The sequence below is a fragment of the Rhincodon typus genome, chromosome 17 (assembly GCF_021869965.1).
Source record: "Rhincodon typus isolate 14 chromosome 17, sRhiTyp1.1, whole genome shotgun sequence".
Taxonomy (NCBI): domain Eukaryota; kingdom Metazoa; phylum Chordata; class Chondrichthyes; order Orectolobiformes; family Rhincodontidae; genus Rhincodon; species Rhincodon typus.
Window position 1 is genome coordinate 43522822 of NC_063348.1, and position 17477 is coordinate 43540298.

The window sequence follows — 17477 nt, forward strand, 5'->3', positions numbered from 1 at the left end:
CCAACTACTGTGAGTAAAGCATGCTTATGTAATGTCACTGTTTCATCTCATTGTAGCAATGTGAGATTCCCTGGTGGATACGTTCTCATGCTGGTTTTGTTTAACACTTTGTGGAAATAACAAGGTAGAAATTAGCCAACTCTGGTTGCAAGCATATCTGCAGGTTTGATCATGCATTGCTGGCCATGTGCTGCCGGATCATGTGACATCTGTGAATATTAGAAAAGTTGCATTTTTACTTGCGGTTTAGTGGCAGAAGGCCTGTGTGAGAGCTTTCCAGAACCAATAGGCCACTTGGTGGGAAGGAGGTGAATCCAAAGGTCAGGGACCAATTCCTGTGAGGATATCCAGATGTGAAATCGGACTTCCTCCCACTCGTAATGAATAAGAATTCACGGAGTTCCCTTAGAAACTTTAACACCAGCATGGCCACAAGGTGTGCACTGAACATTCAAATAAACCAGCTGCACACAACAAAACAATTTCAATGTGGCAATACTCATAACTGACTGTATTAAATAATTCACTGACAATCCATACTTCCTTATTAACAATAAGCATGTTTGCTGTGTTCCTACTTGTGCCTTTAGGAATTATGTAACCAGCTGATAATCACTCTAAAAGTACAGCCAGAATTACTCCTGTGCTCATTCAGGGTCATGCAGGCTTTCCATCAATCCAACTTTTAACAAACCTCATCTTACCTTTCTCTATCTCTCTCTTTGTTTCTCTCACTCTTGCTTTATGGCTCTTTGGTGGCTGGGAACCAGTTGTCCTGTGGATGTTGCTAATTGTACAGCTTGATTTTGCAGTTGTATTAAAGCTTAATGTTTTTGATTATTGATAAAGATGTTCTAGGCAAATACTGATGCAATTATCACATAACTGGGATCTTTGCTGTAAAATTTATTCTGAGTTAGGTTTCAAGCAGGGGTTAAATTGTTAGAGACAAAAAAAAAACTGCAGATGCTGCAATCCAAGGTAGACAAACAGGAGGCTGGAAGAACACAGCAGGCCAGGCAGCATCTGGAGGAAAGGAGCAATCAATGTTTTGGGTATTACCTTTCTTCAGGACTGGATGTGGGGGTAGAGGGAGCTGCAGATAAAGGGGGGGGGGAAGGGGTGGAGGCGGAATAATGATGATATGTGGACACTGGTGGTAGGTACAACCTGGTTGGTCGATGGGTGAGATGAATCTGGTTGGGAGCTGGAAGAGAGGGTCAGAAGGTGGATTGGAAGGAAGGAGGTGGGGCTAGAAGCGGAGGTGGGGAATGGGTGGCAAGGTTATTTGAAATTGGAGAATTCAATGTTGAGTCCTCAGGACTATAAGGTGCCCAGGCGGAAGATAAGGTGTTGTTCTTCAAACTTGCATTCTGAGTCTCTGTAACACTGGAGGAGGCTGAGGACGGACATGTCAGAGGGAGAGTGGGGTGGAGAGTTGAAATGAGCAATGACCGGGAGGTTAGGTTGGCCATTACGGGCCAGGCAAAGATGCTCAGTGAAACGGTCACGTGGTCTACATTTGGTCTCACCAACGTAGAGAAGACCACATCGGGAGTAATGGATGCAATAGACTAGGTTGGAGGAGATGCAGGTGAAGCTCTGTCTCACTTGAAAGGGCTGCTTACCATACAAGATGCAACACCTGCTCACACACCATCTCCCTCACCTCCATTCAAGGCCCTAAACAGTCCTTCCAAGTGAGACAGAGCTTCACCTGCATCTCCTCCAACCTAGTCTATGGCATCCGGTGCTCCTGATATGGTCTTCTCTACATTGGTGAGACCAAACGTAGACTAGTTGACCATTTCATTGATTATCTCTGCCTGGCTTTAAACAGCCAACCTAACCTCCCGGTCACCACCCATTTCAACTCCCTGCCCCATTCCCCCTCCGAAATGTCCGTCCTCAGCCTCCTCCAGTGTCACAGCGACTCACATCACAAATTTGAAGAACAACACCTTATCTTCCACCTGGGCACCCTACAGCCTGGAGGACTCAACATTGAGTTCTCCAATTTCAAATAACCTTGCCAACCATCCCCTGCCTCCCCTTCTAGCTCCACCTCCTCCCTTCCATTCCATCTTCTGACTCTCCTCTCCAGCCACCAACTGGATTCATCCCTACCATCTCCCACCAGTGTCCACATATCACCACTATTCTGCCTTCACCCCTTCCCCACCCCGCTCTATCTGCAGCTCACCCTACCCCCGTATCCAGCCCTGAAGAAGGGTGATACCCAAAATGTTGACTGCTCCTTTCCTGTAGATGCTAACTAGCCTGTTGTGTTCTTCCAGCCTCCTGTTTGTTCACCAGGGGTTAAACTGTGACTGGTAAACTGATTAAACATAATAGTTTATTGTGTGAAATCTTTTCTTCTATATTAGTAAAGTTACTAATTTAAATGTATGGTGAATGATTGTAAAAAGTTATACTGCTGGAAAATATTTAAATATAGGGCACATTGGAAGAACTTAATAAAATGACATATTAAACCTTTAAAAAGCTCTGTGCCTTCCAACCTTCCAAAAAATAGGGGGAATTGCTTGGAAAGGAGAATTTCTCTGCATTCCTGCCTCCATTCCCTGATTGAGGTTATTGACCTCCTGAAAAGCAACAATTTTGAAAGATATTTGAAAGTTTCTGCTGGAAACTTGCACTATTTGATTATGATTACATGTTGCATGCTAGAATTCCAGATACTGCATTCCACAAGGAAGATTATCATTTTCAGAGGGAATTAAGACCACAATGAAGATAACCAAGAAATGACGACAGCAACATGCATTTAGGCAGTGTCTTTAATGTAGTAAAGCACATGCACTTAAAGGACAAGTGTCCAAAAGTCTCGTCAGAAACGAAAGTTTCATGGAGCAACTTAGAGGAGAAGAAACAGTTAGAGATCTGATGGGAATTCTGAGTGTGGGAGAAACTCAAAATTTATGTCCTGGGCGACTGAAGGCAAATAATGGTGTAATGTAAATGAGGGACACACAAAAGACCAGCATAGAAGGAGGGTAGGCATTTTAGAGAATTTTAGAGTTGTTAGAGGTTACAGAGATCAAAAGGGATGAAACTAAGGGGGTGGATTACACAAAGCTGAGAATTTTAGATTTGAGGGAGCCTTTGTAGATTAGCAATTGCAGAGCTATGGATGAACACGACTTTATGTGAATCAGAGATAGAAGGAGCAGAGGTTTGAATGAGCTGAAGTTTATGGATAATACAGTGTGGACCTGGAGGAACACAGCAGGCCAGGCAGCATCAGAGGAGCAGGAAAGCTGACGTTTCAGGTTGGGACCCTTCTTCAGCCCATTTCTGATGTACTGTTCACTTGTCTAATTGCTTGCTGTGCCTTCATGTTCACTTATAATGAGATAAACTCTTTAGACATCAACACTTCCCAATCTCTCAACATTTAAGAAACATTCTTCTTACCAACATGGATAACCTCACTCTTATCCACATTATGTCCTATCTGCAATGTCCTTACCCAGTCTCAGCTTGTACAAACCCTCTTAAAGCCTCTTTGCATTATCTTCACAAAACACATTCCCACCAGAGATTGAAGTAGGTGATTTCAGTGATAAAGTGGTCAGTAGATCTGCTCAGGCTAGGCTAAGATTATGAGTGATCACAAGACCATAAGATTTAGGAGCAGAAGTAGGCCAAACAGCCCATCAAGCCTGCTCTGCCATTCAATGAGATCATGATTGATCTGATAATCCTCAACTCCATTTCCTGCCTTTTCCCCATAACCCTTGATTGCCTTTCTGATTAAAATATCTTCTGGTTCAACCTCATAGTGAGCGGTAAGGGCTGAAATCTGTGGCTAGGAAGCACTTGTGGGAATCTGAAGACTCACATTCAGCAAATGCAAACTGCAAGAAAGCCAGCTTTATAAATGAAGATTAATGGGACCAAATCCCAGTTTGGTTTTGACAAGATAACAAAATTTCCAGTTTGATGTTGACTTGTGCGGTACTCCTGACAAATTTATGCCTCCTTTGCTTTTTGATGAACTGTCCAGTCCATTTGTTCATTTTTCCTTTCAGCAGTGCACACATGCAATTGAAAGGCATTACTTGAAAGGTCAGAATTCCAGACATTTCACTGCCAGTTGCCACCGTTTCATGGGTGAAATTTACAAATTGATGAAGGACACATAAGGAGCTGACCTACACAGTTGGAGTGACACATTTACAGGAGGCTTTCTCCATATCTCAGGTGTTCCTGCAGATTTGCATTGGATTTTTATTTTATTTTGAGGTAGGTGAGTGGCTCTCTGGTCACCAGCACTATCTAAATCCCCATCAACATCCCGGTGCATCCTCGAGCACCATCAGTTTCACAATGAAGATTCCCTTTGTTTATAGTCTGGAGGGGAAGGGGAGAGTGAGGCAGAATTAAATGTGAATAAATTCAATCTGTTATTATTTTATACAGCTGCCCAATAAAGCATCTGAACTGTCTGTCAATCACTGTCAAACAAAAGAACAGAATTAAAATTTTATGCCCCCAAATCTTTTGAAGCTGCAGTGCAGACCATTGACAATGTTTCACAAGCTGCTAACCACCCTGTGTGAAATGAATTGATCAGCAGTATCAAATGTGTTGGAGCATTTATCCATTTGTAGTTGATTCCTATTGAACAACATCAGAAGGTGTTTTTTTCTATCCTGTTACCTGTTTAGTCAATGTTTTAAGATAGTGAACAGCACTATCGTTGCATTTTTATATTATACCACCATGTTATTGGTGATTTATTTTGAAAGCAAACTCTTGTGCCAGTAGACTGTGTTTAACTTTAATGAACATGTCGATCACAACATCAATAGGGATTAAATGTACACCTGGGATGGAATCTTATAGAGACCTGAATGACATGGACTATGGTAAGAATCATGATAGAATCACGGGAGAAGTCCGACGAGGCCTATCTTAACTTCAGAAGCAACTAGCTGCATCTTTTTATGAACCCACCACGTGTCAAGTTAGATTTCTTGCTTGAAAGCGGCGAATTACCAATTAAGGGGATAATTGCTTGTTAAATGTTTTGTTAACATACAGTTTCCTATCTTACCAAACACACTGAACAAACTCGACATTGAGAATAAAAATAGAAGTTTGGAAGCTCAGCAGATCTGGCAGCACCTGTGAAGAAAAAGATCAGAGTTAACATTTCGGGTCTGGTGACCCTTCGTCAGAACTATCTTCTGTTTTTGTTCCTGATTTACAGCATCCAGACACAAGGGAGAAGAGACATCACGGCCAGTGTTTAGAAATGGTGTGCAAAGGATGACAGAAGAGCCGTAGTAGGAGGTGGTTGCTGTAACAGAGATGGAGTGAATGTGAGGGAGTGAAGAGTGTGGCATTTACCCTGGCTGAGTGGAGATGATCATTTATCTTCTTGTGACATTGCTGTCCATTCCTCTGCACTGGAGACTGCACAGACCCTGGTGGTGACCACAAACCAGGCTGGCAGTGTCTAGCAGTCCTTCCAGAAGAGGATGTACCTTCTCTGCACCAGCCCCATCTTTAGGATCTGCAGGTCACTGTCAGAGAGTCGTAGAACCATCTTCCCCATCTCTGACATCTTCTGACTTAATGTATGTTACTAAAGAGGGCATCTTCAGAATGCCGGTGTTTGTCCGGGTGCACAGTGGCTGTTTAAATATGGCATGGACACCAGGAATCCAATATCGCCAGATATCCTCTGATCTGCAAGTTGTTGTGGGAATGGCACATGGTCACATGGAACGAGAATCAGATGACAGGGATACCATAGAAGCCAAGTAGGTAAATAATGAGGTGAGTTTGGTAAGATATGGCGAGAAATTGTTCTAGGCCTCACAGTGAAAAACCCTTCACAAAAACTCTATGCAAGTGATATTTAGCCAGAATAACTAAGATTCAGCTCATAGAGTTTTAATGTAGCCATTGAGATCGATGAATATCCAAATCATGATAATCACCCCAGGAGAGGCGCCAAAAGATGTCAGTGGTCTGGGCCATCCTTTTCCCCTCGATCAGCTGCAGAGATTTCACAGCAAAGTGCTCACCAGTTTGTGCTCCTAAACCTTTGACCTGAAGGAGGTAGAAATTACCATTGCCAGTAGAAATGAGCAGATAAACTCTCACTAAATTTATATAATTTTGCATGTTTTGAAATACATGAAGTATTACTTGTGTTAGCGGTGAACAACAGAATTGTCAACAATAGGGAGTTGAACAGCATATGGCTTCAGTTATATCACCATTACTTTGGAGGAGGTCATGTCACACTAGCAGAAGCATAAGTCAAGGCATACGTTGTTATTTTCTGTGTTTCTAAACAACTGAGTAAGAAATTCTACTGTTTCTATACTGAATTCAGAATTGTTTAAATCCATTTTGCCAATCAAGTTTCATATTTCTATCCATATTTCTAACCAGATCACTAATCTTGGTTATTCTGCTGATAGAATTCTACAACAGATTTTCTTGTGCCACTATGCATCAGTTCATTGTTGTTTACAAACTGGCAATAAACAAGTTGGTTGCATTTACAAAATCACTACCATTTTGTTTTTTTTCCAATTAGCGCTGATGTTACTAACTGTTTAAAATTGTTTCAGTTTAAGATTCCTACAACCTTTAAATAGCAGAAATTGCTGTAATGAACTGCCATCTTGTGGGCACATTTGTAATAATTCCTGCAGGATGGAACAGCGTACAAGTAGCTATCTTAAGTATGCAGCACTGCCTCAGTACACGGTTTGGAAGCTCCTTTATCATTCGATGGAAAAGTACAAATGCTGAAAATCTAGGGTATATTTGTTGGACTTACATCAAATGGGATCCTGCCTGCCCTCTCAGATAGATTCTATGGTACTTTCTGAAGAAGAATAGATGAGTTTTCCCGGTGCCCTTGCCAAATTATCCCCCCAACTAATATCACTAAACCACTTTAATGGGTTATTCATTCCATTGCAGTTTCTGAGATTTGTTAACAGCTGTGTTACCTTCATTATACTTCAAAGCAGCTATGTGGCTGTGCAGCACTTTGAGACAGCCTGAAATATACAACATAAATTACATCAATGTTTCTACCATTTTGCAGGGAGACCTTGTTCATTATTTCTGACAATTGTCTGAACCTAAATAATTAACCACTCGTTTCCCATCTCCTGTTTTTATTTTAATTTGCCTTTTGAGTTTAGAATTTTCCGTGCCATCTTCTCTTTGTAATGCTTGAAGAGTCAGGTAGGTGGAACGTTTGGAGGTTTGTGCACTCTCTCCAATGCTTTGACTTCACTGTCACACATTCCTGAGAAAGTCTGTCGATCTGTTTGGTATTTTACTGAGAAATCCTTCTCCATTTTGGTCAGTCACAAGCCAGGGACTTGGATGATTCAGTGGGAATTTCTGATCTCTTGATACTTCGAGAACATTTCTAATGGAAGTCTCCTGTCACAATCCTATTCCAAATAAACAGTTGCTTTGTGGGCTGGTGTCAGACATATGGATGACATATCCCATCCAGCAGAGCTGGTTTTGAGTGATTAGCGCCTCAATGGGCAAGTTGTTGATTATGTTTCTTGCCACTGGATTTGGAGCATCTTATGAACGCAAGATGGTACTTCTCCAGTTCTTTGAAGTTCCTCTGGGTTGTCTAAGTTTCTGAAGCCTATGGGAAATGGGGATTACCGCTCAGAGTCTAGAACACATTGGTGATCAAAGAAGAGTGACTGAATCATATTTAATGATCGTGAGGCACGATGAAGCATTATCAAACTTCAAAAGGAAACAGATGTTATTTGCTCTTGTGACTATCTTCTTTCAGCTCATCTTCAATAGTATGACGTTGGTCAATCAATAAGAAGCAGTGTTTTCCACACCTACCTTGATTACATGTCCTTCAAACCTGCATCCTGTAAAGATTCAATTCCATTCATCAAATTCCTCCATCTTCCTTCTTTGTTCTCATGCAAACATCCACACTAATGTTTGTCATAGCCTCCTTTTTCCTGAATTGAAGATTCCCGTCATGGTCGTTGGCAGGGCTTTCATCTGCATTTCATTTCCGCTGTCACCACTTTATCTAAGTTCCCGACAAGAATCCACCAAAGTTCCCCCTTTGACAATAAGTGACAATAAATGGTTCCCCTTGGATTCCCTCTTGGAACAAATCACACCTTCCACTCAGCAAGTCCAACTTGACACAACGAAGATCAAACATTGAGCCTGAGAGCTCCTGAATCTGACCTGACTGACTCCAGGTTAAAGGAAACATCTGGCTATAAATTCCTGTGGGTGCAGGACAGAAAAGTGCTGTCTAACAGCTTCTGTCTCTGAGTCTACAGATGGAGAAGAGATCATAGCTCACTTCCCAATTTCCAAAAAATTTAGAAAAGCTCTTAATTTAAATTTGGAATTTTTGTTAAAGTATTTAGTTGCTTATTTTACTTTAGGTGATTCATGAAGTAGAATCATTTAATGTCAAAATTAACTAAAAATAAACTCACTTTTAAAGGACCAATGAACATCATGTGTTGATATCACAAATAGTTTTATGTTATGTAAAATACCTCACCTCAATGGGCAACATGTGAAACTCTACCTTGGAATTTTGGCAGCGGACATTCAATGGGATTACCAGCTGTAAAGGGTCATATCAAACTAAGAGATTGGGTTACTGTATGCCAGTTCTATTTTGGGCAGGGATACTAAAGCTAGTCCTTATTAGGGATACCACAGTTAAACTTCACAACACGGTTACTGAGGGTTACTTTAGTTCTCTCTGCATTGACTCAACTATCACTTCACCACCTTTATACACAGCATCAGGAAATGGGTAAGTACAGAAAAATGGAGAAATAACTTTGTATTTTGATCACAGCATGGTCGAGAGTGTGGCTTTAGCATTAATCAAGTTCCTTTACTCATTTTAACCCAATTGTAGTACTAAGAAAGGTACATAGGAGGATTTAATATTGAGTTTGTGATCTCCTGAACTATTTCCACTGGCTGCTTCATTCAGTGCAAATACTTGTTTCAAGAAACTAAGCAGGACCCTAATTACAATGTCAAAATTATGCTCCAATTATGTCAACTAGACCCGTGTGAGATTTTAACTGGAGATCAATGATCGCTTGTGCAGTAGCAGAGCTGCCAGGAAGAGTGGGCAGTAGGTACAGGCAGTAAGGGTTGGCAGTACGAGTGGGCAGATCTACACTAAGAACTGACAGCAACTGGTGGGATCATGACCAAAAGACGCCAATTTACAATTTAACTTTCATTTTTTGAAGGTTTTCTGCTGAGCCAGGCAGAGCTGGAGTACTTGTCCAGCTTTCAAAAATAAATCTCAGATGTTCTCCTCCCCTCAACTTTTCCACCCTCTTTATTGTACTCATCCCTCAGCACCACAAATGATTGAGTGAGCCAGGTGGCCATAGGGTAAGTGTCCCTTCCCGTCCTTGCGCTTGCAAAAATCCCACACCCACTAACAGTTAAAATCTCCTGAGCCTCCAGCTGCAGGGTGCCAGATGAATTAATGCCTGCATTGAAAACCCTCACATCAAACTCTTCCTTCAGATTATAATTGGGTTCACATGAAAAGATCTACAGGATTCTGTTTCTCCGGGAATGTTACCTTCCCTGCCTGCAGAACTGACAGTTCACACATGAATCAGACAACCCTGAGCAGAGCTTACTGGGAAATTTGTTAAAAATTGTTCTGGGAACTGTATTTCTGATGACTGTCACAGGTTACTATTGCAGTGCTTTGTAAAATGCTCACATGTAATGAACGATTGGTTTGTAGTCTTCAAAACAAACTCAATTTTATTGGCATAATTAATATCTATTCTTAAAACAAACAAAATTTCTATATCTGAAACATTACCAGTTAGGCTTTGGATATTAATAAACTCTGTTGATGCTATTGGCTTTTGATAAGATAAATGTGCTATGTGTCAGTTAGGTCAATGTAATTTGATGTATAGTGCTAATTGTAAATGACACATTTACACTCTGCCATGTCTTAAAAATTTACATTAAATTACAGAGCATTTAGATCATAAAACAGGCTATTCAGTTCAGCAGATCTACTCTGTTTATCCACACAAGCCTCTTCTCACCTTACTTCATCTGAGTTTATCAACATCTCCTTTGAAGTCTTTCCCCCCATGCACTTGTTTAGCTTCCCCTTCAATCCCTCTTTCCTTTGTGCCTCAAATACTCCCTGTGATAGCAAGCTCCACATTCCAACTACTCTCTGATTAAAGAAGTTCCATCTGAATTCCTTATAGGATTTATTTTAGAGATTATGGTTGGATTTTTACATAATAACATAAGGACTAGGAGCAGGAGTAGGCCATCCGGCCCCTTGAGCCTGCCCTGCCATTCAATAAGATCATGGCTGATTTTTTTGAGACTCAGCTCCACTTACCCGCCCGTACACCATAACCCTTAATTCCTTTACTGTTCAAACATTTATCTAGCCTTGCCTTAAAAACATTCAGCGAGGTAGCTTCAACCGCTTCACTGGGCAGGGAATTCCACAGATTCACAATCCTTTGGGTGAAGAAGTTCCTCCTGACCTCAGTCCTACATCTGCTTCCCTTTATTTTGAGGCGATGCCCTCTAGTCCTAGTTTCACCTGCTAGCGGAAACAACCTCCCTGCCTCCACCTTATCTATTCCCTTCATAATCTTATATGTTTCTATAAGATCTCCCCTCATTCTTCTGAATTCCAATGAGTATAATCCCAGTCTACTCAGTCTCTCCTCATAATCTAACCCTCTCAACTCTGGAATCAACCGAGTGAATCTCCTCTGCACCCCCTCCAGTGCTAGTATATCTCTTCTCAAGTAAGGAGACCAAAACTGCACACAGTACTCCAGGTGTGGCCTCACCAGGACCCTATACAGCTGCAGCATAGCCTCCCTGTTTTTAAACTCCATCCCTCGAGCAATGGCAGACAAAATTCCATTTGCCTTTTTAATTACCTGCTGTACCTGCAATCCTACTTTTAGTGATTCATGCACAAGGACACCCAAGTCCCTCTGCACAGCAGCATGCTGCAATTTTTTACCATTTAAAACATAGTCCATTTTGCTGTTATTCCTACCAAAATGGATGATCTCACACTTAACAACATTGTACTCCATCTACCAGACCTTTGCCCACTTACTTAGACTATCTATATCCCTCTGCAGACTTTCAGTGTCTTCTGCACACTTTGCTCTACCACTCACCTTAGTGTCATCTGCAAATTTTGACACACCACACTTAGTCCCCAACTCCAAATCATCTATGTAAATTGTAAACAATTGAGGTCCCAACACTGATCCCTGAGGCACACCACTAGCCACTGACTGCCAACCAGAAAAACACCCATTTACCCCTACTCTTTGCTTTCTACTGGTCAACCAATCCTCTATCCATGCCAATACATTACTTGTAATACTGTGCAACTTTATCTTATGTAGCAGCCTTTGGTGTGGCACCTTGTCAAATGCCTTCTGGAAATCCAGATACACCACATCCACAGGTTCCCCATTGTCCATTGTACATCTCCCCCACCATTCCCTCTATCCTCATCCCCGCCTCCCAAAGAGGGACTGACAGCTGTATAAACATCATCTGCAGTGTCTGGATGCTCTTGACAGATGAGGACTGGAAATTATATTAGTCCAAGTTAATGAACATTTGTTAGCTACTAACATTGTTTCAGTGTTTTCAGAAATATGGCTCAGCAGGACTCCATAAGAATCTTCTTCCCAAAGGTCCTAGTCGTTACTGATGATGGGCTGAAGCTATCTGGTATAACAGTTATTACCCCCTTATGCTGCCCCTCCCCCCAAGTCTTTCGTTCTACCCATAAACTATGCTCATTTTTATTCCACGCCTATCCCATACCACCATTGGGTCCTTTGGCTCAAACAGCATGATAGCTTAACCTATCTACCTGACAGTGTCCTTGTTTCAGACAAGGGGTAAAAAGAAGTACAGTCCACTGGATGGTCAGGATATGCACTATTCCCCTGGGTAGTTGATCCAGGTCTGGAAAGGTTGCTCACTGGTGGAGACCAGCACCAATCTGTTGGGTCTCAGGATGCTGTGGTCAGTGTTCTCTAACTAAGAACTTGTAAGTAATGACTAAGTAAGAATCACATCTTGGCCAGGTTGGTTCTGGTCCCAGATTCAGAAAAACTCGACATGAGGGAGTGCTCAGGTCCTGTGCATTATGCTGGAAGACAAATATCTATGCCAAGACTTTCTCATGTCAGACAGTAGAAAAAGGAGACCAGGTGTTTCTTATGTTCTTGCCTGTTGATACCATATGTTGGACAATTGAAGGCCATGAGCTGAACCTTATGTTTTTTTTGGCTGTCATTGCATTATTTGGAGGGTCACACTGTTGACAGCCTTAGTGGATTTTCTCATCTCATCTCACCAAACCCAGCTCATTAATTCCCTACCCTGCCCCTAAGTTGCCCCTCTCACTGATTCTGTCCCCATCCCATCGTGCACCATTCCTGAACAACTTGCCACTTAGTGGATATCTGCTGAAAGACCAGCATGCCTTGTGCCTGCGCATCTTTCAAAGCCTGTTGTGGACCCAGACAAACACTGTCAGTATGGAGCTGCATTTCAATATTCCTGGCATTTGCCCTGCACAGTTCCTAACATTTGTTCCAGATATGGCAGTCAGGGAATTGTTGTCCTGTTTTATAGGCAGGAGTTTGGGGCTGGGGGAGGGGGTAGTTTGATGGAGGGGGTGGTGCACAGGCAGGACACAAACTTCCACCACAAAGGAGGCCATGACAGTAGGCCATGCCAACCTAGTCTGAGGTTACCCATGGGTCAATGCAGTCTCAGCTGTTTTGCAGAATGCACAGCGCAGCTGGAAGAAAGTAAAGGCCTTCTCTACTTCATCAGCACAAGTGCCACCATCTTCTCTCTAATACCTCACACTCACTCTATCTGCTACTGTACTCACCTCTCACTAAGGCTCATACAATACCACTCTCACTATTGTCTGCAATATCTTCCCTCACTCACACTCATCCATCCAACCCCTGCGTGGCCTTTATGTTGCCTATTCATGTGCTTGACACACCTTCCCACCTGCACCAAAAAGTAACAGCTGTGCTACCCACTTTCATCTCTCGGAATATCTGCCTATCTCTCATTCTAGGAAGCAAGCAGCCCCAGGGGTGAAGAGAGGTAGTGGGTTGCCTGACATTTAATTCCTCATCCCTTATGTGGAGGGAGGAATCTGACTCTGAACACCTCCAACATCTGACTGACTGTGACCAAGTCCCTGGACTGGTAGTGCAGGCTGCGAATGACCTATTATGCCAGGACCCCTGAGAGAAGGCTTTAACTTGACTGAGGCCTGGTGACAACCATGTCAAGCTAAGTGGTAAAGAAAGGCAAGTACTCTGACCCTGTATCTCTGGCTGAGGGGGAAAAGCGCACAAAGGTAAGGCTAGGCAAGGCAGAGATGATGTGAACACCTCAGTGGGCTCAGAGTGAGTGACCGCTATGACAGCCGGTGAGGAGTCCCAAGCTAACGAGTTTTGCATGTCCCATGCACACAGTGTCCTTGTGGCAGCCTTCTAATGATAGTGACTAATGCAGCATTGAAGTGTAAAAGCATATTGCAGATGAATCAGAGACATACCATGAGAGGCTGGCACACACTGGAAGCCAATGTCCATGGATGTGGGGTACATTTGTCTGGTGCCCATGAAGCATGTCCAAAGTAGTTGGTGTCTGATATCAAACATAGAGGTCTTCTGGAGCAAATTGTGAGCTTGAGTTGTCAAGTAATCTGCTTGGAGATTTCTCAATGTCTAGTTTGTTTGGTGCATTTGGCTGGATGGGAGCATTATTGAGGTGAGCTGTGCAGTTAATAATGTGTTTAACAAGCTATTAACTCCTTTAATTAGCTACTCATCACAGCCTGGTGAGAAACTCACCTCGTTGTCCAAATAAGGCACAAAAAGGTGTGGCAAGTTGCTCCTGACATCAAGATAGGCTTCCCTGGGCACTTGTGTGATTCTGCCATAAACCTCGCCATTGCCCACATTGTTCAGGCCCGTTTAAGATTCCACTGCATGTTTTCAATGGCCTTTGATTTGACAGGGCGTCAAGCAGTTTTTTCATCTGCTTTTGCGTAACTAACACTTTATGCTGTAGCAGGTGGGGAATTGGTGGCATAAAGTTGGTTGACACAGTGGTGGGTCTGGAATTACCAGTGGCTCACTCACCCAACAGGGCATTAAGACCTTGTCCTACCACTGTTGGTATTTTACCCGCGTGAAATGTGTTATAAATAGTGGTAATTGTAGCTATCAAACTTTAACTTCCATTATCAGATCTTTATACCTGAGACCTCTCCTGGGCAAAAATAAGTTTTTAGGAAGAACAAATACTGACTTAAATTGGCTGTGTTTGTGTTTTATGTTTTTTTTGAGTAAAAAAATTATCTTTGTTTCACCCAAGGAAACCATGTAATTAACTATTTTATTTTGAAGTAGTTGACTAAATCTTTAATTGTCATGTATATAGATGCAAGCTAAACTAAAATATTTGTTCCAACCACCCAAGAAGGGGTTAAAAGACTTACATAGCCCTCACTCTAGCTACCAGGTGATTAATTTCAATGTGCTTCTTGACAGCAGAACTGTGGGATTTGAACTCACTATCTCTTGTAGTTATACTTAATTAGTAATGAACAGAACAGGGGTAATTTCTTTTCAATAATTAACTGACTTTCTATTACAAAAGAAATTAAACTGTCTACAGATAACTCCATGCACTTTATAGAAATGGAAAGTCCACATAAAACTGAATAGGATTTGTACAAAATTAGCCATCTTTTGCATATTGCTCATTTGAAATATGTAAACTCCTGTAGATAAGCTTGTTCATCTTCACAAATTATACATTATGCAATTACATTTATTAACAACACTTTCTTGCATATTTTGTTGGATTTTAAATGTATGTAGTGATCACACAGGGAGCACTTACAAATATTCAAGCTCTTAGCAAATAGGAATGAAGTTCAGATTGGAAGTTGTATGTTAATTAATACATATGTGTCCTTATACATAACCTCCCTCAAGCTTAACTCAGTGATAATGTTGGTTCTGACTATAAGTATTAATAGCAAGCTGGCGGAATGATGGGAGGAAGGGAGGGCAGGGAGGGACAGAAGGCAGGAAGGATAAATTACATTTACAACACTCTTCAGCCAATGAAATACCTTTTGATGTGTAATCACTGCTGTAATTGTCAGAAATATGTGCAACACAAGCACCCACAAACAGCAATGTGATAACGACCAGATTGTCTACTTTATGGATGTAGAGAATGACAGTGAAAGTGAGGTGAAGAGAGGGGTGAATGCTGCTACTGCTTTAACTGCATTATGCTTTATCATTTTCTTGTGTTTGAAACAGATTGAACAATGATACTACAATAGTTATATCTTTGAAGATCAGCTGAAACTTCTTACATCACCATGATATTCATTCATTATAATGAGAGTGTTGGTGGCATAAAATTGATCCTAAGCCCTGACCAAATTTCCCTGAAAGTGAATGACACAAATTGGATATCCTGCATGAAATAGCTGTAAAGAAGTGACATGTGGTAAGTGTTCCCTTTTACTTGTTTTTTCCAGTTTGTTCAGTTACCTTGCTCATGTCTCCCCCTCTTTTGATAATGTGTTTCAATGAATATCCATCCCTCCCTCTGAGTTTCATTACCTTCTGATCCAGCGTGGTTCAATTTTCTTGCTGAGCTAATAGATTTCATGCACTCAACTCCTTTGATTGTGATCTCATGCGGTGAATCCACTGGTGAATGTCTTATCCAATATAGAGAAGGGAACAAACATTGAGTAAAAGGCGAGATTCTGATCTTTGATTTCTACTGAATTCTTTCATTCTGTTTTGGTAAGAATGCACCAACTGGCCTCTAGGCCTCATAAAGAGAAATATCCAAGTGTGATCATTAATGATTAACTGTGGTTGGTAGGTTTCCACGTGTGCATCGAATGAGAAGCGAATTAAGATCAGCTGTGATGCATGCAAAGTTTTATACATATATACTTTACAGGCTATGCCAGCATTTATTATCCCACCCTAACTGCCCTTGAGAAGGTTTTAGTGAGCTGCATTCCATGTGTTGTAGGGACATCCCCAATGCTATTATGGAAGCTGCTGCAGGATTTTGACCCAATGACAGTGAAGGAATGGCAAACAAGACAAAATGGGCCAAATGGCCCTCTTCCATGCTGTATCATTTCACTTTTATATTTCCAAGTCAGGATGGTGAGTGGCTTGGAGATGAATTTGCTGGTGGTAGTGTTCTCAAGTATCTGCTGCTTTTATTCTTCTAGGTGGTAGAAGTAAAACAAACAAAAACAAAAATTGCCGGGGAAACTCAGCAGGTCTGGCAGCATCTGTGAAAAGAAAGCAGAGTTAATGTACTTGAAATATTAACCCTGTTCTCTCTTCACAAATGTTGCCAGATCTGCTGAGTTTCTCCAGCAATTTCAGCATCCGCAGTTCATTGATTTATTTCGGGTGGTAGAAGTCATGGGTTTGGAAAGTGCTATCAAAGAAGCCTTGGAGAGTAGCCGTGGTGCAACTTGCAGATGATACACACTGCTGCTGCTGTAAAATGGTGCAGGGAGTGAATGTTGAAGGTGATGTATAGGGTTCAAGTGGGTTACTTTGAACTGGATGTTGTGCAGGTTCTAGAGTGTTGTTGGAACTGCACTCATCCAGGCCAGCGGAGAATATTGCGTCATAACCCTGGTTTGTGTCTTTTAGATGGTATATAGGCATCTTGGGCATGCGGGGAGGTCAGGGCTGAATGTTGTCAGGAGGTGGGTTACATACTGCAGTGTTCCCAACCTCTGGCCTGCTCTCAAAGCCACAGTATATGGCTGGATCAGTTCAATTTCTGGTCAATGGTAATCCCAGGTTGTTGGTGGTAGGGCATTCAGCGATGGTAATGCCAATGAATGTCAAAGGGAAACGGTTAGATTCTGCCTTACTGGAGATGATATTGTCTGCCATTTCTGTAGCATGAATGCTACTTTCCACTTATAAACCCAAGTCTCATTGAGGAGTTGCAAACAATGCTGAGTATTGTGTAATCATCAGCGAAAATCCTCACTCTGGCTTTCTGATCTTCTGAGCTTATGATGGAGAGGAAGTCATTGATGAAGCAGTTGAAGATGGTTGAGACTAAGTTTGGGATAACTGATCCCTTGACAATACCTTGACAAATCAGTCTACTTGCCAATCAATCAGTACCCTTTTCTAATGCAGTATTAATTGTTTCAGAGATAGTAGGAACTGCGGATGCTGGAGAACCTGAGATAACAAGGTGTAGAGCTGGATGAACACAGCAGGCCAAGCAGCATCAGAGGAGCAGGAAGGCTGACGTTTCGGGCCTAGTTC

General features: G+C 41.9%; 1 protein-coding gene across 1 annotated transcript in view; it reads left to right on the top strand.

Annotated features, from left to right (window-relative positions):
• The first annotated feature begins 5637 nt into the window (after positions 1 to 5637).
• The window catches only part of LOC109930491 (prestin-like), a 21268-nt gene continuing 9428 nt past the window's right edge, over positions 5638 to 17477 (top strand). The window contains exon 1 of the mRNA XM_048607358.1: positions 5638 to 5795. Coding sequence (XP_048463315.1) covers positions 5638 to 5795 — 158 coding nt within the window. The remainder of the gene's footprint in view (positions 5796 to 17477) is intronic.